Source organism: Tamandua tetradactyla, chromosome 22 (genome assembly GCF_023851605.1).
Source record: "Tamandua tetradactyla isolate mTamTet1 chromosome 22, mTamTet1.pri, whole genome shotgun sequence".
Lineage (NCBI taxonomy): Eukaryota > Metazoa > Chordata > Mammalia > Pilosa > Myrmecophagidae > Tamandua > Tamandua tetradactyla.
In genome coordinates, this window is record NC_135348.1 from 21,520,508 (window position 1) to 21,543,360 (window position 22,853).

The 22,853-nt window shown below is 40.4% G+C and overlaps 1 protein-coding gene and 1 long non-coding RNA gene across 10 annotated transcripts in view; one reads left to right on the forward strand and one right to left on the reverse strand.

Annotated features, from left to right (window-relative positions):
• The window catches only part of LOC143666067 (uncharacterized), a 65,105-nt gene extending 52,583 nt beyond the window's left edge, over window positions 1-12,522 (reverse strand). The window contains exons 1-2 of the long non-coding RNA XR_013167356.1: window positions 12,331-12,522; window positions 10,729-10,886 (exon numbers count right to left, since the gene is read on the reverse strand). This is a non-coding gene — a long non-coding RNA (uncharacterized LOC143666067). The remainder of the gene's footprint in view (window positions 1-10,728; window positions 10,887-12,330) is intronic.
• A 549-nt stretch (window positions 12,523-13,071) lies between these two features.
• The window catches only part of SLC10A7 (solute carrier family 10 member 7), a 273,235-nt gene continuing 263,453 nt past the window's right edge, over window positions 13,072-22,853 (forward strand). For all 9 annotated transcript variants that reach the window (XM_077139878.1, XM_077139879.1, XM_077139881.1 and 6 more), the window contains exons 1-2: window positions 13,072-13,381; window positions 19,321-19,403. In XM_077139878.1, coding sequence (XP_076995993.1) covers window positions 13,282-13,381; window positions 19,321-19,403 — 183 coding nt within the window. In that variant the 5' untranslated portion in view covers window positions 13,072-13,281. The remainder of the gene's footprint in view (window positions 13,382-19,320; window positions 19,404-22,853) is intronic.

Genomic DNA, 22,853 nt, shown 5'->3' on the forward strand with positions numbered 1-22,853 from the left:
AAGCCACGCTCTGGGTGATGATGTGTTTGACACCTTTACAGAGTTTTGTGGAAATAAGAGGTATAGAGATGTTGGCTGGTTGTTGTTAGATACACCAGCTACATTAAGGAGTGAAACGGATGGGATTAAGACTTCAAACAAGAAGCTTAAGAGCCATCTGAGAGATGCAGCAGTGTCTATGAGTATCCTGAAGGAAAATCTTATTTCCTGTAGCTGTAGAATTGAGATCTCTAAAAATCAGACTCAGAATCTTATTGTTAGAGTAGCAACTTTACAACGTAAACTGAAATCTCAATGTTGCATGGAGTCTGCCATTAAAGTGAGGACATTGATTGGAAAGGAGTGGGACCCTGAAAAATGGGATGGTGACATATGGATTGATAATGATGTCGGGGGTGAGGTTGAAACCCTAGGCCATGCTGAGTCTTCTCTAGATCACCCTGTAATAGTCTGCCCTGAGGACATAGCCACCCCACCTCCAGCCTACCTTGAGGAGTTGGCCACCCAGCCTTCTCCTGAAGGGATTAGCCCTAGAATGATTAACCCTGTTTCACCAGATGAAACTGCAAATGAAGGCCCTGAAGCAAATGGCTTGGAAGATATTTCTAATTCTTTCCATGATCCACCCCCCACCCCTCTTTTCTTCCATACCTATAACTAGACTAAAGTCCCAACAGGCCCTAAAGGTGAGGTACAAAGTATCACACATGAGGAGTTACATTATACTCCAAAAGAACTGTGCGAGTTTTCAAATTTATATAGAGAGAAATCAGGGGAATATGTGTGGCAATGGATTTTAAGGGTGTAGGATAATGGTGGGAGGAACAGAAGGCTGGATCAGGCTGAATTTATTGATATGGGCCCACTAAGCAGAGATTCTGCATTCAATGTTATAGCTCGAGGGGTTAGAAAAGGTAATAACAGTTTGTTTGGATGGTTGGTTGAAACATGGATCAAAAAGTGGCCAACATTACCTGAGGTTGAAATGCCTGAACTGCCCTGGTAAAATATAGATGAGGGGATCCAGAGGCTTAGAGATATTGGAATGTTAGAGTGAACTTATCATGCAAAGCCTGCTCTTACACCTCAGGAATGTCCGGAGGATGCACCTTTTGCCAGAACAGTGAGAAATAAATTCGTGAGACTAGCTCCATCATCCCTGAAGGGCTCTGTGATTGCACTTCTCTGTACATCAGATATTACTGTGGGAACTGCTGTCACTGAGCTGGAATCCTTAAACATAATGGGGATGACAGGATCCCGAGTTGGCAGAAGCCAAGTGGCAGCACTTAATCACCAAAGACAGAGTAGACGTGGCTGTTATAATAGACAATAAATTCAAAGCAGGCGTCAAAATTATATGACCGTTTAAACATACACAGCTGTATAAACATTATTCAAGGTGTATAAACAAAACAGTTCTAGGTTAAGTGAACAGAAGTCTAATGTGAATTGCAAAACACAGATTCATGGCCCCTTAATCAATTTCCAGACTTGAGACAGTTTACAGACCCAGAGTCCCTTGAATGAAGGTGAGGCCAGGTCCCTTTGGGGGGGAACCCTGTTACACTGCCACAAATTTATATTGTTATTCTTCCTCCAAGCCTTCCCCAAGGAGACTGACAACATTTTACTGGGGTAACTGTGCATTGGGGAAAAGGCAATGATCAGGTATTTTTGAAGATTATAAGACACTGGTTCAGAAGTGACATTAATTCCAGGGAACCCAAAACGTCATTCTGGTCCACCAGTCAGAGTGGAGGCTTATGGAGGCCAGGTGATCAATGGAGTTTTAGCTCAGGTCCATCTCACAGTGGGTCCAGTGGGCCTCCGGACCCATCCTGTAGTTATTTCCCCAGTTCCAGAATATATAATTGGTATAGACATACTGAGCAACTGGCAGAATCCCCACATTGGCTGTCTCATGTAGTGAGGGCTATTATGGTGAGAAAGGCCAAGTGGAAACCACTAGAACAGCCCTTGCTGAGCAAAACAGAACATCAGAAGCAATAATGGATTCCTGGACGGACTGCAGAGATATTACTGCCACTCTTAAGGACTTGAAGGATGCAGGGGTGGTGATTCCCACCACATCCCCATTCAACTCTCCTATTTGGCCTGTGCAGAAAACAGAGGGGTCTTGGAGGATGATAGTGGATTACTGTAAGCTCAACCAGGTGGTAACTCCAATTGCAGCTGCTATATCAGATGTGGTATCTTTGCTTGAGCAGATCAATACATTCCCTGGTACCTGATACGCAGCTATTGATCTGGCAAATGCTTTTTTCTCAATAGCTCTTAGTAAGGACCACCAGAAAGAGTTTGCTTTCAGCTGGAAAGGTCAGCAGTATACTTTCACTGTCCCACCTCAGGGGTATATCAACTCTCCAGTCTTATGTCATAATCTTGTCTTCAGCGAACTTGATCATTTCTCCCTCCCACAAGATATCACACTGGTCCATTATATTGATGATATCATGTTGATTGGACCTAGTGAGCAAGAAGTAGTAACTACTCTGGTAATGGATTTGCATTTCAGAGGATGGGAGATAAATCCAACAAAAATACACGGGCCTTCCACCTCAGTGAAATTTCTAGGTGTCGAGTGGTGTGGGGCATGTGGAGATATCCCTTCTAAGAGGAAGGGTAAGTTGCTGCATCTGGCCCCTCCTATGACGAAAAAAGAGGCACAACACTTAGTTGGTCTCTTTGGATTTTCATGACAACATATTCCTTATTTGGGTGTGGTACTCTGGCCCATTTGGTGAGTGACCAGAAAAGCTGCTAATTTTGAGTGGGGTCCTGAACAAGAGGAGGCTCTGCAACAGGTCCAACTGCTCTACTTGGGCCATATGATCCAGCAGATCCAATGGTGCTGGACGTGTCAGTGGCAAATAGAGATGCTTCTGGAGCCTCTGGCAGGCCCCTATAGGAGAATCACAATGCAGACCCTTAGGATTTTGGAGCAAAGCCTTACCATCTGCTGCAGATAACTACTTTCCTTTTGATAAACAGCTTTTGGCCTGCTACTGGGCCTTAGTAGAGACTAAATGCTTAACCATGGGCCACCAAGTTACCATGAGACCTGAGTTGCCTATTATGAGTTGGGTGTTGTCTGACCCACCAAGCCATAAAGTTGGGCATGTGCAGCAGCACTCTATTGTAGAATAGAAATGGTATATAAGAGATAGGGCCAGAGCAGGTCCTAAAGGCACAAGTAAGTTACTTGAGGAAGTTGCCCAACTGCCCAAGATCTCCACTCCTGCCACATTACCTTCTCTTTCTCAGACCAGAGCTATGGCCTCTTGGGGAACTCCTTACAGTTAATTGACTGAAGAAGAGAAAACTCGAGCCTAGTTTACAGATGGTTCAGTATGATATGCAGATACCACCTGAAAGTGGACAGTTGCAGCACTACAACCCCTTTCTGGGGTGTCCTTGAAGGACAATGGTGAGAGGAAATCCTCCCAGTGGGCAGAACTTCAAGCAGTGCACCTGGTTGTTCATTTTTCTTGGAAGGAGAACTGGCCAGAGGTGTGTTTGTATACTGACTTATGGGCTGTTGCTAGTGGTTTAACTGGATGGTCAGGGACTTGAAATGACCATAATTGGAAAATTGGTGACAAAGAGGTCTGGGGAAGAAGTATGTGGATAGACCTTTCTAAGTAGGCTAAAAAACATGAACATATTTGTGTCCCATGTGAATGTGCACCAGAGGGTGACTTCAACAGAGGAAGGTTTGAATAATCACATGGATAAGATGACCCGTTCTGTGGATACCAGTCAGCCTCTTTCCCCAGCAACTCCTGTCATTGCCCAATGGGCTCATGAACAAAGTGGTCATGGTGGTAGAGACGGAGGTTGTGCATGGGCTCGGCAACTTGAACTTCCACTCACCATGGCTGACTTGGCTACAGCCACTGCTGAGTGCCCAATCTGCCAGCAGCAGAGATCCACACTCAGCCCCCGATATGGCAACATTCCCCAAGGTGACCTGTCAGCTACATCGTGGCAGGTTGATTACATTGGACCACTCCCTTCATGGAAGGGGCAGCAATTTGTTCTAACTGGAATGGACACCTACTCTGGATATGGGTTTGCTTTCCCTGCACGCAATGCTTCTGCCAAAACTACCATCAATGGGCTTACAGAATGCCTTATCCATCACCATGGTATTCCACATAGCATTGCTTCTGATCAAGGAACACACTTCACATCAAATGAAGTGCAGGAATGGGCACATGCTCATCGAATTCTCTGGTTTAACCATATTCCCCATCATCCAGAAGCAGCTGGATTGATAGAACAGTGGAATGGCCTTTTGAAAACTCAATTACAGTGCCAACTAGGTGGCAATACCTGAAAGGGCTGGAGTAATGTTCTTCGGGAAGCTGTATATGCTCTGAAACAGCAATCGTTGTATGGTGCTGTTTCTCCCATAGTCAGCATCCATGGGTCCAGGAAGCAAGGGGTGGAAATGGGAGTGGTACCACTCACTATTACCCCTGGTGACCTACTAGGGAAATTTTTGCTTCCTGTCCCTGCAACCCTGAGCTCTGCTGGTCTACATGTTTAGTTCTGAAATGGGGAGTGCTTCCAGCAGGAGAAACAACAATGATTCCATTGAACTGGAATCTAAGACTGCCATGTGGTCACTTTGGGCCACTTATGCTACTGGATCAACAAGCTAAGAAGGGGATTACATTTTCATCTGGGATGATTGAGCCTGACTATCAGGGGGTTGTAGGACTGCAACTACATAATGGGGGTAAAGAAGAGTTTTCTTGGAATATAGGAGATCCCCTAGGGTGTCTTTTAGTACTACCATGCCCTGTGATTAAAATCAATGGAAAACTGCAACAACCCAATCCAGGCAGGACTACCAATGGCTCTGGAATTTCAGTAATCGAGGTTTAGGGTCACCCCACCAGGCAAAGAACCATGGCCAGCTGAAGTGCTTGCTGAGGGTAAAGGGAACATGGAATGGGTAGTGGAAGAAGGTGGTGATAAATATGAACTACAACCATGTGATCAATTATAGAAATGAGGACTGTAATGCTGTTTTATTCATGTTATACTATTACAGTTGTAAGATATCAGGTTTCAGAATGAATGTTGCCCAAGGATTTGTGCCCTTTCTGGAGAGATTTAATGTGCTTCCAGTTATATGCAGGACAGTTGAGTATTGTTAAGTAAAAGAAAAAAACGTGTGTTTTACTGTTTTTTTATTTGGAAATTCGGTATGGTTTAAGGTGATATGTATAGCTGCCAAGTTGACAAGGGGTGGACTGTCATGGTCAGGTTCATGTGTCAACTTGGTCAAGTTGTGGTACCTGTTTGTCTGGTTGGACAAGTGTCGGGCTGTCTGCTGTGATGAGGACATTCCATAGAATTAGATCATGGTCACGTCAGCTGCATCCACAGCTGGTTCCATTTGTAATCAGCCAAAGGGGAGTGTCTTCTGCACTGAGTGATGCTTAATGTAATCACGGGAAGCCTTTTAAGTAGGACTCAGAAGAGCCAGGCTCTTTTCTTGCTTCAGCTGGCAAGCCTCTCTTGTGGAGTTCATCCAGACCCTCTCACAGAATCGTCGGCTTCACAGCCTGCCCTGCAGATTTTGAACTCTGCATTCCTGTGGTCACGTGAGACACTTTTATAAATTTTATTTATAAAATTTATAAATTTTTTTGCGTGTGTTCCTTGTTGATTGTGTTTCTCTAGAGAACCCTACATAATACAGTCCCTTTTGCCACATAAGCTAACTTATTCACAGGTTCTGAGGATTAGGAATTCATTATTAAGAGTTCCCTTTCTGGATGCAGGGGTGGTTCAGTGGTAGAATGTTCGCCTTACATGCAGGAGGCCTAGGTTCAATTCCCGGACCACACACCAAAAAAAAAAAGTTCCATTTCTAATGAATCCTTTTCATCAGCATATGAAAATGCCTGAATATCATCATCTTCAAAAGGAAAAAAAACCCTGTTCGATTCTACTTCTCCCTACAGTAACCATGTAATTCTTTGCTTATCAGCACAACAGAACTTCTTGAATGAGATGTCTATGTCATTGCAGCCACTTTTCAACTTTTTCCAATTTGGCTTTGGCATTAATTATCTATACTGTGGCATAAAGAATTACCTCAAAATTTAGCAGCTTAAGACAACAAATATTTATTATCTCACAGCTTCTGTGGGTCAAAAATTCAGGTGCAGCTTAGTTGGGTGCCTGTGGCTCAGGGGCTTTCTGAAAGGTGCGAGATGTAGGTGGGGCTCCACTCTGGGAGGATCCACTTCCTAGGTTTAGGTGATGGCTGGCTGTTGGAGGAAGAAATCAGGTCCTTGCCACATGGATCTCTCCTTAAGGCATTCTCATGGCTTTAAAAACTTCTCATGCCAATGACACTTGAATTTTAATCTCTAGCCCTGACCTACTATTATGAACTGCTAAACCACTGGCTGCCTAATCTCCATCTGAATTTTTAACAGGCACCTCAAAATTTTCTCAATCATTTGATTTTCCTCACTAAATCTGCTGTTCCTCATCTTTGCAAATGATGGCAATATTTATCCAAACCAACAGATCTAGCTAAAACTTAAAAGTCATCTCTGATTTCTCATTCTGTCATTTGCCTAAATCCAATGTATCAGTCGGCCAACAAGTGCTGTAAATTGAACCCCCTCAACAGTCTTCTGATTGGTGTCCTTACTTCCTCTTTAAAATTGCTTTTCCTGCACAGCGGCCAGAGTGAATTTTTCAAAACAATGATTTTTCCTTGCTTAAATTTTTCCCATGGGTTCCTACCACACTTAAGTGAAATCTAAACTTCATAACCTGGTCTGCAAAGGTGTACATACTCTGTCTCACTCAGCCCCTGCCTTTCTCTCCACCTTTCTCCCAACCTCATTGATCTTGTTTCTATTTCTTTAACATGCTGTGGTAGGCAGACTAATGGACCCCTAAAGATGTCTGTGTCTTAAACCCTGGAAACTGTGAATACCTTACATGGCAAAAGGTCTTTGCAGATGTGATAGGGATAGGTTCTTGAGATAGGGAAGTTATTTTAGATTATTTGTTTATGTCCTGCATAACTGTAAGTGTCTTTATAAGGGAAAGAGAGGGAGGAGATTTATTCTTTTGCATATAGATATCCAATTCTCCCCTCACCATTTGTTGAAGAGACTAATTTTTCCCCCAGTTGAGTGGACTTGGCAGCCTTGTCAAGAGTCAATTGGTCATAGATGTGATGGTCTACTTCTGAACTCTCAACTGATTCCATTGGTCAATATATCTTTTTTTGTGCCAATATCATGCTTTGTAATATGCTTTAAAATCAGGAAATGTGAGTCTTTCAACTTCATTCTACTTTTTCAAACATTTTTAACTAATGGAGCCCCTTATCCTTCCATATAAACTTGATAATTGGCTTTTCCTCTTCTGCAAAGAAGGCTATTGGACTTTTGATCGGATTGCATTGAATCTGTAAATCATTTTGGAACATCCTAATGATACATCCTCATGGACTTCCAATCCATGAATATGGAATGTCCTTTCATTTATTTACATTTTCTTTGATTTCTTTTTCAATTTTTGTAGTTTTCAGTGTACATGTTTTACATCCTTGGTTAGATTTATCCTGAGATATTTGATTCTTTTAGTTGCTATTGCAAATGAAAATTTTTTTCTTGATTTCCTCCTCAGACCGCTCATTAATGTATAGAAACACTACTGATTTTTGTGTGTTGATCTTCTACTCCACCACTTTGCCCCATCACATTTATATTAGTTCTAGTAGCTTTCATGTAGTATTTTTTTTGGGGGGGGGGGGACTTTCTACATATAGGATCATGTCATCTGCAAATAATGAAAATTTTACTTCTTCCTTTCCAATTTGGATGACTTTTAATTCTTTTTCTTCCCCAACTGCTTTGGCTAGAGAGCCAGTAAAAATGTTGAATAACAGTGGTGACAGTGGGCATCTGTGCTTTCTTCCAGATCTTAGAAGGAAAGCTTTCACTCTTTCTCCATGGAGTATTATGTTAGCTGTGGGTTTTTCGTATATGCTGAAGAAGTTGTCTTCTATTCCTATTTTTCTAAGTGTTTTTATTAAGAAAGGATGATTAATTTTGTCAAATGCAATTTCTGCCAGTGGACATAATCATGTGTTTTTTCCCCCTTCATTTTGTTAATGTGGAACATTACACTGATTTTATGTTAAACTACCTTTGCATACCTGGTATAAAACACAATTGATCATGGTATATTATTCTTTTAATGGGCTATTGGATTTGGTTTACTAGCATTTTGTTGAGGATTTTTGCATCCATATTGTGCTGGTTTGAAAGTATTATGTGTCTATAAAAGCCATGTTTTAATCCTGATCTATCTTGTGGAGGCAGCAGTTTCTTTTAATCCCTATTCAGCATCATATGTTGGAAATTTGATCAGATTATCTCCCCAGAGATGTGACACACCCAATCGTGGGTATTAACATTTGATTAGAGGGAGATGTGATTCCATCCATTCTACGTGGGTTTTGATTAGTTTACTGGAATCCTTTAAAGAGGAACCATTTTGGAGAGAGCCACAAGAGAGCAACGAGAACCATTAGCCCACACAGCAAGAGACCTCTGGAGATTAAGAAGGAAAATACCCCCGCGGGAGCTTCATGAAACAAGAAGCCTGGAGAGAAAGCTAGTGGACACCACCATGTGCGCCATGTGCCTTTCCAGTTGAGAGAGAAACCCTGAACATCAGTAACCTTCTTAAACCAAGGTATCTTTCACTGATGCCTTAGATTGGACATTTTCATAGCCTTGCTTTAATTGGGACATTTTCATGGGCTTGGAACTGTAAACTTCCAAGTTATTGAATTCCTCCTTTTTAAAAGCCATTCTGTTTCTGTTATATCACATTCCAGCAGCTAGTAAACCAGAACACATATTCATAAGAGAAACTGGTCTGTAATTTTTTTTCTTTGTAGTATATTTATCTGGCTTTGGTATTAGCATGATGTTGGCTTCATAGTGACTTAGGTAATGTTCCCTCCTCTTCAATTTCTTGGAAGAGTTTGAACAGGATTCATGGTAAGTCTTCTTGGAATGTTTGGTAAAATTCCCCTGTGAAGCCATCTGGTCCTGGGCTTTTCTTTCTTGGGAGGTTTTTGAGGACTAATAAAATCTCTTTACTTATAATTTGTCTGTCTATTTGTCTATTTAGAATTGTCTAGGTTGTCTATTTCTTCTCTGGTCAGCCGACAGTAACAGGATTGAGTGAGCACACGTCTTGCCAGCTGCAATTCTAGAAGAGCCTCTCTTTTCTTCCTCCTGGGGTCCCTTTTCTATGCAGCACTCAGACACTTATGTTCTGAACTGGGTCTCTGTGGACTTGGGTCCCTATGCCTGGACATGTGTGGGGTTCTAATTCACTACTGTTAGTTAGAACTATAGTCTGTGTCCTTCCGTGGGTGGTGGGAGGGATCTGGGCTGCCACCTCTAAGCAACTCCTATTGTTCTTGGTACTGAGTGAGGGGGAGGGAAGAAGACTAATAGTTTGGGATGGAAGTTTCCTACTTGATATTTTCCTTTTTCTTCAATTCAGTATTTATGGAGTCCTTCCCTAATCTCTACCATTCTCCAAAGTCCTAAGCAAGTGTGATTTGTCCTTTTATTTGCTGAATTTCTGGGAAGGTTTTTTCAGGGGATGTCTTACATTACAATGTTGATGACATCACCGAACTGATAATTTATTTTTATCTTTTTGCATGGGCAAGCACCAGGAATTGAACCCAGGTCTCTGGCATGGCAGGTGAGAACTCTGCCTGCTGAGCCACCATGACTCACCCTGATAATTTATGTTTGATCCTTCCCACTTAACATTTCTCACACGAATTGCCTCTTTTCCACTTTCAGCTCCATTGACTAGGTCACTTCTTCCTGACCTATTTGGCCAGAGACTACTTCTAAAATAATCTTTCCAGTTCTTTCTTAAAATGTAATCTGGACATATCATTCTAGCGTAAAGTCCTTCAGTGGCTTCCCACAGTTTCTAAAATTTAAATTTTTAACCATAACATGGGAGGTCTCACAAGATCCATACCACGTCTAGCTTCCCAACTTTGTCACATTGCTTTCCCTTACTGACAAGTCTAGCCAGTACTGGTCTTTTCAACTCCATGTAGTGTCCAGCTCTCTCTTGCCTTAGCAACAGCTTTCTCCCATATGCCTACTGATTCTTCAGATCTCAGGGATACCTTCTTCAACCCCAATCTAGACAATTTCCTGCATCCTATTCTTTTTCTTCCACTAGCCACAGCATGTGATTACATATTTGTTGGCAGCGTTCTCTTCCACTACATTATAACTTTCCTGAGGGCAGGTCTCATGTCTTTTTTTGGTCACCATTGACTGCTCAGCACCGGACATAGCTATACCATGCCTGGCATACAGCAGAGGAACATTAAGTGTTTGTTCAATAAATGAATATATTTATTGAGTAATATTATCCTGTATCTTTTAGATCTATGTGATTTTGCATGTGCATTGATTCAGTTGAAGTCAGGTGAACCAAGTGAAATGGTAGGAGTAAATGAAAGAGAGAAATAATTGTGCCGGGTCAGGGGAACAAGAGAAAAATGACAAGGTCAAAATGAGTGAGAGAAGAGTGATAGAGTTACAGAACAAAAATAGTAATGGAAGAAAGAGAAGGCAGGGAAGGGCCTGTGAACGTTACCTCATTTGGAAAAAGGGATTTTGCAGACATAACGAAGAATCCTGAGATGAAGAGTTCATCCTTGATTATCTAAGTGGGACCCAAATCCCATAACAAGTGTCCTTATAAGAAACGCAGACAGAAGAGTGAAGACACAAGCAGAGACTGGAGTGATGTGGCTGTAAGACAAGGAAGTCAAGAAATACCCACAGGTCATCAGAAGCTGGAAGAGGCAAGGAAGGATCCCCCCTTCCTGCCCCTTGAGCTTCCAGAAGGAGTATGGTCTTGACATCTTGATTCCATACCTTTGACCTCCAAAATTAAAAAAGTTTTTTTTTTTTAAATCACCTGGTTTTAGGTATTTCTTATAGCACCCTAGGACACGAACACAAAGCTTAACAGTACAGAATTCACACTGCATTCTATTCTTTACCTTTAAATGCCATTAAAAACAAAACAAAAGACTTTCCATGACTTAGATTCTGTTCTAAACAGATCAAAGAGTTCTTGGTAAATAAGAATTTGTGAATATCCATAAAGTTAAATAAGCTCAGTTTCAGATGCACGTTTAATGATCTCTTAATACAAAAGCATCCCTTTAATGGCTGAGACATATGACTCTTTGACCTAGTAAATTACTTTAAGAAATTCATTGTGCTATAAACTATCTTTTATATATCTCCACTTACTTTGTGACTACCTGATGATTAACATCAGATTTTATCACATCTTACATGTTTCCTTATCTATGTTCAGGCAAAATTATTTGTCATCTGTGTCTGTTAACCTCTTTTTATCTTGAGATTTAGTTTTCTTTAAGCTGCCTGAATGTATAATTAGATGATACTCCTTAGTGTCTAACCTACTGGTAGCACAACTGCATAAAATGGTTTAGTTGTTGGACAGCAAGTCATGTCACCGAAAAAAAAAAAGCTAAATTAAATAGAGGAAATTACAGAATGAACCTCTGAAGCTTTGGATAAATTTAATATCAAAGTATGGTATCTCTAAACATCCCTGGAAATCCCTTTCAAACCTCAAATTCTATATTTAACCGTTAAAGTGGCAGATATCAGGCTACTTAAAAATGTCACACAACATGTATGTATGCATATATTTATTTTTGAGGTGCCTAATGGGGAGAGGTTGATGCTTCTGTTAGAACTGCCAGTAGGAAAGTTCATTCATCAAACTATATCAATGTCACTGGTTGCCAGAAAACACTTGTAGGGAGAATCTGGGAGGGCTGATTGAATCTAGCATGCGAGGAAGAGGAAGGCAACCCCAGACTAGACCCCTTACTGCTTTTGCCCTGAACTCCCTAATCCCCCTTCCCCAGAGTGGGAAGCCTGGGTGGGTCAGTTCTGGGTGGGGAGGGGGGCGGAGTGGGCCTGTCGGGTCAGAGCGGGTACCAGCGTGCCCTCCGGACTAGCCAGCACAGACTTCACTTCGCCCCCACGATTTGGGGCTTAAGCAAGCAGTCACTCACCGTCCCGCAAAGAACAAGTACCCTTACCATAATGAAGGAACCTAAAACCCGAGCAGTGCAATCCTCCCCAGTCTCAAGGGCCGGTGGGGTGGGGGTGGGGTTTGGGCCCGAGCGCCCAGCTGCCCGACACCCACCTGGCGTGGTCCGGCCCTCCCTTTCCCAGCTCGGCGGACCTGGGGCGGTGGGAGGTCCTGAGAACTTGGGCGTCTAGTCGGAGCCCACCTTTCCCGATCACTCCCGGGTTTAAACTCCTGGCCTTCTCGCGCCCTCAACCTGGGTTCAGGCGCCGACCTAACCGCAACTAATTCCCGCGGCTCCCTCCAGGAACCCGGAGACCCGGAGACCGACAGCTGCTACTCCCGCCCTCCGCGCACGCGTCAACGCCGGCATCTGGGAAGCGTCGTAATGCCTCCAAGAAGCGCGGCCCTATAAACTTGCACGCCACAGCCACCGCTGCCGACAGAGAAATCTCTGCATCAACTGCACGGCAGCCCTTTCCCGCAGGCTCACGGAGGAGACTCAAGAGAAACTTCTAGTGGATATGCTCCATGGATATGCTCCAAAGCCGCTGTGCCGGAAGGTTTGTTGGAATGGAACCCTATGTGAGGCTGGGAGGTTGTGGCACCTCATGCAGCTCCCCGCGGCAGTCATTCCTAAGGCTCCGCATATCTTGGCGACCGCGGGTCTGTCAGCTCCACCGTGCAGTCAGCCTCCTTGCCCCTGTTATCCGCAGCTGCCAGCTTGGTCTCTGTTACCAGTTTAGAGCATCTGCGCTTGTTCGTTCGCGGCCGGAGCTGCTGTGGAAACCGGCCCCCTACCCACCGTATGCGCTTCTATTATAAGATGCATGGTAGTGATGGCGGCGCTCAGTAAGACTTTCCTGTCACTGGATACTACTACTCCCAGCCCTCCTCAAAGCCTCCGGAGGAACCCTGTGGTCTGTAGTTTGAGTGGCAATTTGACTTGCTCTGCTGCCTGTCAGAAGGGACCGAGGAAAGTGTGGAGACGCCCCGGGGATTAAGTGATCGCAGCTTGAAAAGAAAAAAAGCCAAACAAATAAACAAAACCCACCCACCCTAACAAACATGGGGCTGTTGGAGAGAATGAGGAAAGAATGGTTCATGCTCGGAATAGTATTGGCGATCGCCGGAGCTAAACTGGAGCCGTCCGTAGGGATGAATGGGGGTAAGTACTGCTTCTTTGCATACTCCACGCGATTCCACTTGAGGACTAATTTGCGAGTTTTGGAAAAGAAAGGATACGGTAGTTGGGTAGTGCCTGCTTCTGTGAGGGCACTGACCAGACCAGGGTCTCCTTTGGCTTTTTTTTTTTTTTTTTACTTTGCCAATCATAAAGGGGATTTGTATCTAGGAATAGGGCAAAGGAATCTGAGTACCGGTTGCCTTTTCCGCGAACAATCAATGACTCTCAGTGTCAAGGAGTGAGGTTACTGAGAATGAAACTTACTCTTCTTTCTTTCAAAGTAGCATCCCAAGGGACCCTAGGTTGCCAGGAGTTCCTTGTCTCTCTTGAAATGGAGATCATTACCAAGTGTATTTCCGTCCTGCTCCCCCACTCCCACGTTAAGGAAACAACAACCACAGAAAACAAGAAAGGGTAGAAAAGAAAAGGACCCACCGACCCCCCACCCCCAACTCAGATTTTGTGGCCCCATTTTGGAGAGTGATGATTTGCTGCAGTTGTTGCCGCCCCAGAAACCCCTAAGCCGACTGACACGTTGCACGTTTTCATTATAGGACACTACTTCCGTGTGCTGCAGGGACTCAGTGGCTGCACTACCATTCTAACAGATGTAGGCTGTGTTAGGCGAGGTGTGGTGTGTACTTTGGCAAAAAGACGTAGACGGGCTAAAAACATGCTCTGATCCCTGAAGAGTGGGAGCCTTGTCATGTGGGAATGGGCATTGGTAGGAATGGACTGGAAATAACATTAGCTCTTTATACCCTACCCACCCTCTAGGCACTCATTTCCCACTTTTCAAAAACGTTAATTGATTTTTTTTTCAATTCAGTCATCTTTTTTACCTTGCTTGTCAGTTTCCAAGCTTATTGACAGGTTTAAAACATGTCATACTAAAGGGCAAATAAGGACCGAAATGAGCACACAAAATCTTGTTAGGGTAGAAATGTTGGCAAAGATATTTGAAATTATTTGTACCTTTTTGTGAAAACATAATAGAAGTGAATAAAATGATCTCTCAGGAGAACAGTAGTTCCTTCTATCTCCACTCATCAATTCCTCCATTTAGAAGTAGCGTCTCGAAATCTTTTAAAAGGAATTACTTAAAGATTGTGGAGATGAAAGTTTTTTTTCCCCTTCTATATTCAACTTAGTACAAAATATGTAGAGTCTGGGACTGTGATAATAAAACTATTATTCCTTGTTTCTTCTGAAGAGACCAGCTTCTTCTTTGATACAGAGAAGCTATTCCAATGTCCAAAGACCATTCAGAAAACCCCTGTGAATGCTGGTATTTCAGGTTCTGTAAAATGAGGATATCCTCTGCCCCTGGACCTAATTTGGTAGCAAGAATTAATGTTAGAGGGTCTTCTGGTGATCTGGAAAATGCAGTCAACTATTCATAGCTTCTATTTTTAGATCTCTTATTTGCTTACTTTTAAATTGAAATTACAGGTGACAGATGATCTTTATGTTTAAACTAGCATGGGCTAGTTTTGGTAAACTACCTTTTATTTTACCTTCCCAGAGTATTTTGGAGGAAGAAGGGTTGTGGAGTGTAGACTCTTTCCCTAGGGCTTCACCCTCAGTGGCAGGTCTGACATAGCGTTTTTTTGGGGGGTGGTGGGGGTGGTGGTGCATGGTCCGGGAATCAAACCTGGGTCTCCTGCATGTAAGGCGAGCATTCTACCACTGAACCACCCATGCACCCTGAGATGGATTTTTTTTTTTTTTTTAGGCAGGCTCCAAGAATTGAACCCTGGTCTTTAGTATGGCAGGCAAGAGAGATGGATTTTATAATCTTATGTATTCCCTCTGTTTATTGAAGTTTTTGGTACCTTATTGTATCAGAAATAGTTTCCCCATTTTCACTAGTCCTTATGTATTAATATAGGATCATTCATTTCCTTGTTTAGCCATAAAAGAGTAGAATATAAAAGCTGAAAGGGACAAAATTTTGATCCAACCTGCTTCTTTTATGGTTGAAGATAATGAGGGCTTCAGTAAGGTATTTATCCTAGGTTAACTATCTTAGGGAAGAGGAAGGGCTAGAGACCAGGGCTCCTCCTTAGTTTATACCAGTTGCAAAATCCATAGTAATTGCCCTGGCAAAAAATCGCTAACAATGGATAACCATTATAAAGAAAGACTTTATGTAATAAAGGCATTTTTCATGCCCTGACTCTTAGCCCAAAGAGCAGAGCAAATATGGCTATTAGACCACAATGTATTACATATTATTTCTTTGATATCTGTCCCTGTGTAAAAAAGTTACTTTCTCTAAAAACAAAAGTTAAACAGAAAATGAACAGTTGTTTCAGATTTCCTATATTGCCTGTCAGGCTTAGTTCTTGATATTTTTGTTGAGCTTTTCCTTACCATTCCCACCTGTAAAACTTCTTAGATAAAAACAAGCCTCCAAATAATATCAAATAGCACTTTTATTCCACTGGTTAAATAAAAAAAATCTAGGAACAAGGAGAGGAATGGCTGCTGAAAATGTTTCTGTCATATCATGCTCTTTAGATTATCTAAAGCACCTTCTTTTGTTTGTAATTTTTAGTCGAAAGGTTATTTTTATAGACTTTGCTCACCAGGACTGTGATTTTTAATGTGTTCACGTTGACTGAAAAATTTTCAGAAGAACAATTATCTATTTATTCTCTTCAATAGGAAAAGTTTCAGTAGTCTTCAATTTGTTAAGATTCTTGCTTCCCCTTTACCAGGATTGTATATCTTAACAGCCACACTGTTTATTTTCAAGTGTAAGACCTTTACACTTAAAGTGTCACATGAATAATCTGGTCTCACTTATAAAAATCTTTATAGTCAACTGGTGAGTTATATGTGCAGGAAATTTATAGATGTACAAACGCTATACATCTATAGAGTCACTTCCAAATGGGAAGACTTTCCAAATGGGAAGATGTAGAATAATTACAGATATTAGCCTAGATAATTTAAATTTTTTTGATTCAGTTACATTTCATTTCTAAATATACAGAAAAACATTGAAAATGAACAGTCACGGTAGATGAATATATATATATATATATAGATTCTGACATATAATCTGTCCCACTGAAATTCAGGGAAGCCCTGAGCTGTGCCAGGCACATCTTGGAGTACATAGCATAGAATGAGTATTCTGGGGAAAGTTTACTTTTTTGGAAATACATAGTAAGTGTCTCATTTATATTTTTATCTGTTCTTAAATTATTGCCTTTAATAAGATGCTAATCCTAAAAGAAGCTGTTTCATTTTCCTATTAAAAATCATAATCAGAAACCTTCTATAAGCTTAAATGTATAAGCTTTACCTCCTTAGATTAAGTTTAACAGTGAAATTTCCTTTGGTGGTGAATAGATTTTGTGACTTGGTGGTGGTTGCTTGCATTGTTAAGCATTCTAAACTGTTTTCCTCCCTGCACCGTCCCCACCCCCCTTTTATAGAAAGTATGGGTTTTGGAACTCAAAAATTATTATTTTTTTATGGCTAATTTTTCTTTTCATTGTGCTTTTCAGTGTGCCCATTCCATTTCCATTGATAAACATTTTTTAATTTTGTTGAAGGGGGAATCAGCCCAGAGAAAATTTATAGTTCCACTTTGAGCTTTATAGATATCTTAAGATTTGAAACTGGCTATTTTGGTGAGGATCTAATCATTTCCTTCTGGAGTGGAGGCAAATATCATTTTTATATCTTGACTTTTCAGCTCTCATCTCTCTGCAAATATTTACCAGGTCTTTATTTCTAGCTCTGGGTGACTTCTACTCCCACATTCCCAACTTGGGTGCTCTGTTTGCTTCTCAGCTGATCATGTCTCAGAGGGGCCAAGACAGAATTAATTCCTCCTGCTGCCTTACAGGTATATTATAGGTACCTTTGAAATATCCTCACCATGTCCTTTCATGGATTAGAGTTAGTGTAGATCTAATGCAAAAGAAAGTGCCCTAATACTCAAATTAAAAAATTAAAAGTCAGTACTCATTCCCCTGAATTACACTAGTTTAGTGAATAGTCATCATGTGTATTTATGTATGTGTGTGGAAAGAGTTCATTTCTTAAAAAGGACAGTTGTTAGCCAATTAAGATAGATGCTTTCGCTACCCACCAAATGAATCTGCAGTCTAAGTAGAAGCTATGTGCTTGCTGTGCTGCTACATCTTTGAACATGTCCTATCACTTCTACTTGCAACCATATTGCTAACTCTAATCCCTTCTATTTGGAAATTCTGGAGATACTACTCTGGGCACAGACATGGTTGACAAGAATAAGTTCCCATAAAAAGCAAGGATTTGGAGGAAAACAATAAAAATGATATTGAGTATTAAAAAGCAGGGTATTTTAAATTTCTGGGAGGCATCTACTTACTAAACCTATCCTTAACTCAATCACCTATCTCAGTTGTTGAGGAAATACTGTTTCTAGGTTACGAATTGCTGAGGCAGATTCATTCACAGATATAAAAATAATACACTTTTAAAAGTTTTGAACAGCCTTTACTCTCCTGAAATGTAATGCTTTTTGCCCTTACCTTCTCCATTTTGTTCCCTTTTCTCAGATATTAGCAAAATGATTTGTGAAAATGGTAGATATTATAGAAGAATTTATTGTGATGTTTGAGGGGATCTTTGTTTCTCCTTTTATTCATTGATGTTCTACAAATGCCTAAGAAATAGTATGTGCTCAGAAAACATTTGAGTGAATGAATGAATTTTTCAGAGTTTGATCTTCTATCTGTTAGACAATATCTTTAGGTATGGTGGAGGATTACAGAGTACGGAGGAGCCATCATTGTGTTCCTTTTGTTTTGTTTAAAGAGGCTGAAGGGAATGAGGACTATGAGATCATCTCAGATGTTAAAATGATGCTGTATTCATCATCATAAACAGCAGGTTTTCTCAACCTCAGTATTATTGACATTTTGGACCAGATAATTTGTGGTTGAGGGGGCTGTTCTGTGCATTCTAGGATATTGCTTAACAACTTAGATCTCTGCATACAAGATGAGAGTAACACACATCCTCACCCTGAGTTGTGACAACCCAAGTAGTTCCCAAACATTGCCAAATGCCTCATAGGGGGCCAGAACTGCTCCTGCTTGAGAACCACTGGTATAGAGGTATAACTGGCACGATCTCAAAACTGCATTTTTCAAAAAAATGTTGTTCATTGGTTAGTACCTTAGGTCTCTGAGTCAGTTGTGTGCAAGCAACAAACGATACTTTAACTATTGGCATTGCTCCTGTTGTCCTCACAGAGTTAACACATTTGCTATGATGTCAGCCTCACTCCAGAGAGGATTTTCTGTAGAGCAAGGCCGGGGCCTGTCTGATTCACCACAGTACCCCTAAGGCCTGGTGAAATGGAATAGTAATTATAGTCCTAATATATTTGTAAGTACTTTATATGCATTCTCTCATTCACATAGTAAGTGCTCAATAAATATTGGTTGAGTGAATAAATCTTGGTGGAACTTTCTGGTATTCTAAAAAGAATAAAATGATATTTGATAAAGAGAAGGAAATTTCTTCAGTTGGTTTTCTTAGTTTGGTTTGGGGAGCTTTGATTTTCTGTGGGAGTAAAAGCTCCTTTTATAATCACTGATAACAGTGGTAGATAGAATTAGGACCTATATTAAAAGAGTGTTGCTGATATGCTCTCCTGTATGCTTTTTTTCTTCTTTTGGTCTGAGAATTCTGTGCTGACCCAAAGACCCATGGTCCTTCCCCTTGTGAAAATCCTTTGTGGAGTTTGGCTGGTGTCACAGCAAATGCTTAACTATGTCAGGACAATATTATACTTGGGACAACACTAGTTAAACTGTCACATCTCCTCCAATAGATTCTTGATTCTTCTTGCATACCAAGTTATCTACTGGAAATTTTTTTTTCACAGTAACTTATTTTTCTCTTTTTAGGACCACTGAGGCCAGAAATAACTGTAACCTACATTGCTGTTGCAACAATATTCTTTAACAGTGGACTGTCATTAAAAACGGAGGTACTGAAACCTACGGGGGCATGAAAAGGAGGGAGAAAAATTTAATTCCTCTTTGCTGTTTTGTAATTTCAAGGTCCTTTTGTAAAGCTGTTGGTAGCTATAGTCTGAAGGTATAACTCTGCCACAAAAGACTTGTATTTTGTTCCTACATATTTTAGAAAATTGAGCAGCATGTACCCTGAGGAACTGGTTATAATGAGTGTTTTTAATACAGCAACAGAACTGAAGCCTCTACTCTGGGTCTTCCTTAAATGATGATGGTGACTATGGTGCCAGCTACTATGCTTGAGCACATCTAAGTTGCTGATGTTTAGTTGAGTTTCTATAATGATTGTGGATCATCTTTTACTCCCAGGACTCATGTTCCTCAAGTGTCTTGTTATGTCCTAACTTCTAACTAATTAAAGAAAACACAAAAGCTTACGGATACAGTCTCTGCTAGCATATTTGTTGATTGTATTAATAGATGTTTTAAGAGGAATTTTGCTATTTTTCCTATTAAATTACAATCCATCATGAAGACATATAGGTAATGTTATTGACTCATCTAGGTTTTACTGAGCCTAGGATTCTCTTGGGAGTAAAAGAATCAAGACATTTTTAAGTCAGGCAGAGGAATTAAAATTGATGATTCTTTTAAATTTCTAATAGGAGAAAGGGGAAAAAACCCATTTGCTTTGTACTTTTTTTTTGCATGGATGGGCACGGGGAATTGAACCCAGGTCTGCCGCAGGGCAGGCGAGAACCCTGCCACTGCACCACCATCGTCCACCCCCCATTTGCTTTTGAAGAAATTTATATAGAGGGAGTTTTTCAAGTTGTCATTCTAATATGCTTATTCTTATGTAGATGGGGAAATCTTAATGTATAAGAAAGATTTTTTTTTAATGGCTTTCAAAGTTAAAAATTCTGTTTCCAGCATCATGTCTTATGTTGGTCTATTTTAAGAAGTTCAGAATTTTCTTTTTTGTTGTTGTTGTTATTTTAAGTGTGATTTGAATGAAGACCACATTCCTTAGATTACCCTAGCAGCAACAAGGAAAAAAGATGATTTTACTAAATTTGTGTATTCTGTAGTTATCAGGTTGGTGCAAGTTTTTTGTTTTGTTTTTTTAGGTGCATGGTTTGGGAACTGAACCCTGTGCAAATCTTTTAAATGGGATATTTTTAATATATATAAGATTAGTGTCTGCAACTGTTAAATTGTATCTCAGAAATTCTGTTTGCTCTGATTACTTACATGCTGTTCTGAAAATAACTGACATAGGATAGAATTTCCTAAGTATGTCAGATTCCAGTTTTTTAAATTGCATCGATATGAGAGGACCATGAATAGTATTTATGGGCACAGGCTTTTTTATGTCAACACTTGAGTTCTAATATTGGTTCTCAAATCTGGGACATACTGATACAGAAAGATGTTTGCTTCTACCATGGTGCTGGACTGATCTTACATTGAGGTCTTCCAGCTTATCTTGGCTTATGTTCTTTGTGGAGCAGCTGCCTTACCCAAGTCCTCTACTTGGGACGTTGCTCTAACCCACCATCCCTGGTGGCTGGTTAATGGCTACAGCTGTTACTTATGCCATGGGAAATCTGGCAAGAAGACTTGATTTCTGTCACTCTTTAGCTTCTTATTTAATGCTCTTCTGTAAAGCAGCCAACTTGTGGGGCGCCAGAGTTGAAGAAGAAAGAATGCCACAGCTATCAAGCTTTCCTCTAAGGACTGACTTCTTCTGTAAACACCTAGGAAACCTTCAGAGTCATCCAGCTAATTTGGATCTAATGATGAAATGCCTTGATCCTTGGCTCTATCTAAGTATCTAAGTAACCATCAAAGCCATTTTCTCCATCAAAGGTTCTTTTCGAACCAATACAATATTGTCATTTTCAAAGGCCATTTAACTCAAGATGTCCTAGATTGCATTTCTGTTATGTTAAAGTGTTTCTAAGATTTCCTCATTTCCTGGGCAACTGAAGAGTGGTAGATTAGGAACCAGCGGTCTTGCTATTTGTTTTCTAGTTAATAATCTCAAGTTTCTTTCAGTTGGGACTATTCATTCAGTTAGGATCCCAATAGATCCTAGAGTGGTGAATTTTTGAACACAGGAGATACTCCGTAAATTCTTAACTTGAATTTATTTGAAGGCATTTGTATTAGTCCCATTCAAGTTTAATTTATTTTGAACATTTCCTGTAGTATTACTCATACATTGATTTAATGACGTGTATGCTAAAATTTATTTTACTAATTTATTAAAATTATGAAGAACCTTGTACTAATACAACACTAAATCTTCAGTTTTAGGACTTTATGATTTCTAATTTTTGAAATACCTGTTGAAATGCTTTCTGAAATTTTGTTGTATTGAAATGAAATAAAGCCATATTTGAATTTTTTTTTTTCCTTTTTGACTTTTAAGAAAAGTAATTTACCAAGCTGCAAGCCCATAGTTCTAATGCCATGAAAATGTCCAGATTAAGGTAAGGCTATGAAAATGTCCAAATAAAGGCACCAACAATAGGCCACCCCAACCCAAAAAAGACCGATGAAATTCAGGGCCTTTATCCCAGCTGGAAAGGCATATGGTGAACATGGTGACATCTGCTAGCTTTCTCTCCAGGCCTCGCACCCCTTGAATCTTCCCTGGAGGTACCCTCTGTCCCCACCTCCAAAGGTCTCTAGTTGTGTGAGCTCCCATGGCTCATCAGCTTTTTCCAAAATGGTTCCCTCTTCTGAAATATATTTTATATTTAGCTAACTTCAATCTATGATTTCAGAGGCTTTTTCTTAAAAGACTGTAGAAGAACCAATTCAATTGGTTAAAAAAATACATAAGTGCCTATGGCTACAAGATGCCATGTTTGGGGCTAGTCATAGATACAAAGATGAGGGCTTGAAAAAGGTTGTTGTTTAGGAACAATACATGGGTTTTTATGTAAAATTTTTAAGCACATTATTGTTTTGTCATCCTATTAGTTTGGAAATAAATATAGCAATTCAAACTTTAGGCTCATGCTGCTTGTTTCAAGCCCAGAGCTATGAGGCTAACTCCGAAAGTGAATCAGATGAAGGTCAAATATGGGTTAGAAGGGAAATTGGTATATAATGAAAGTGTTTCTACAGCCTAGTCAGAACCCCTGATTTTAAGCAATTCTTGATGCTATCAGTGAGACTTTGTTATAGTGAATACATTATGTGGAGTATCTCCTTGAGTTTACTTTAATGAAATTTGACCTGTAGTAATGTATGAATTAACAAAATGTCATGCAGAGCCATCTTTTAATTTATTCATGATAGCAATTATTTGGGTGTGTGGTCCTAAATCCTACATGGGTATATATGGGATGATACCATTTTGGATTTTATAGTATTTGCTTTCCTTTTCTTTTCCAATGGTAACTTACTTTATCCTTATGATTTTATAAAGAAGATATGGAAAATATATG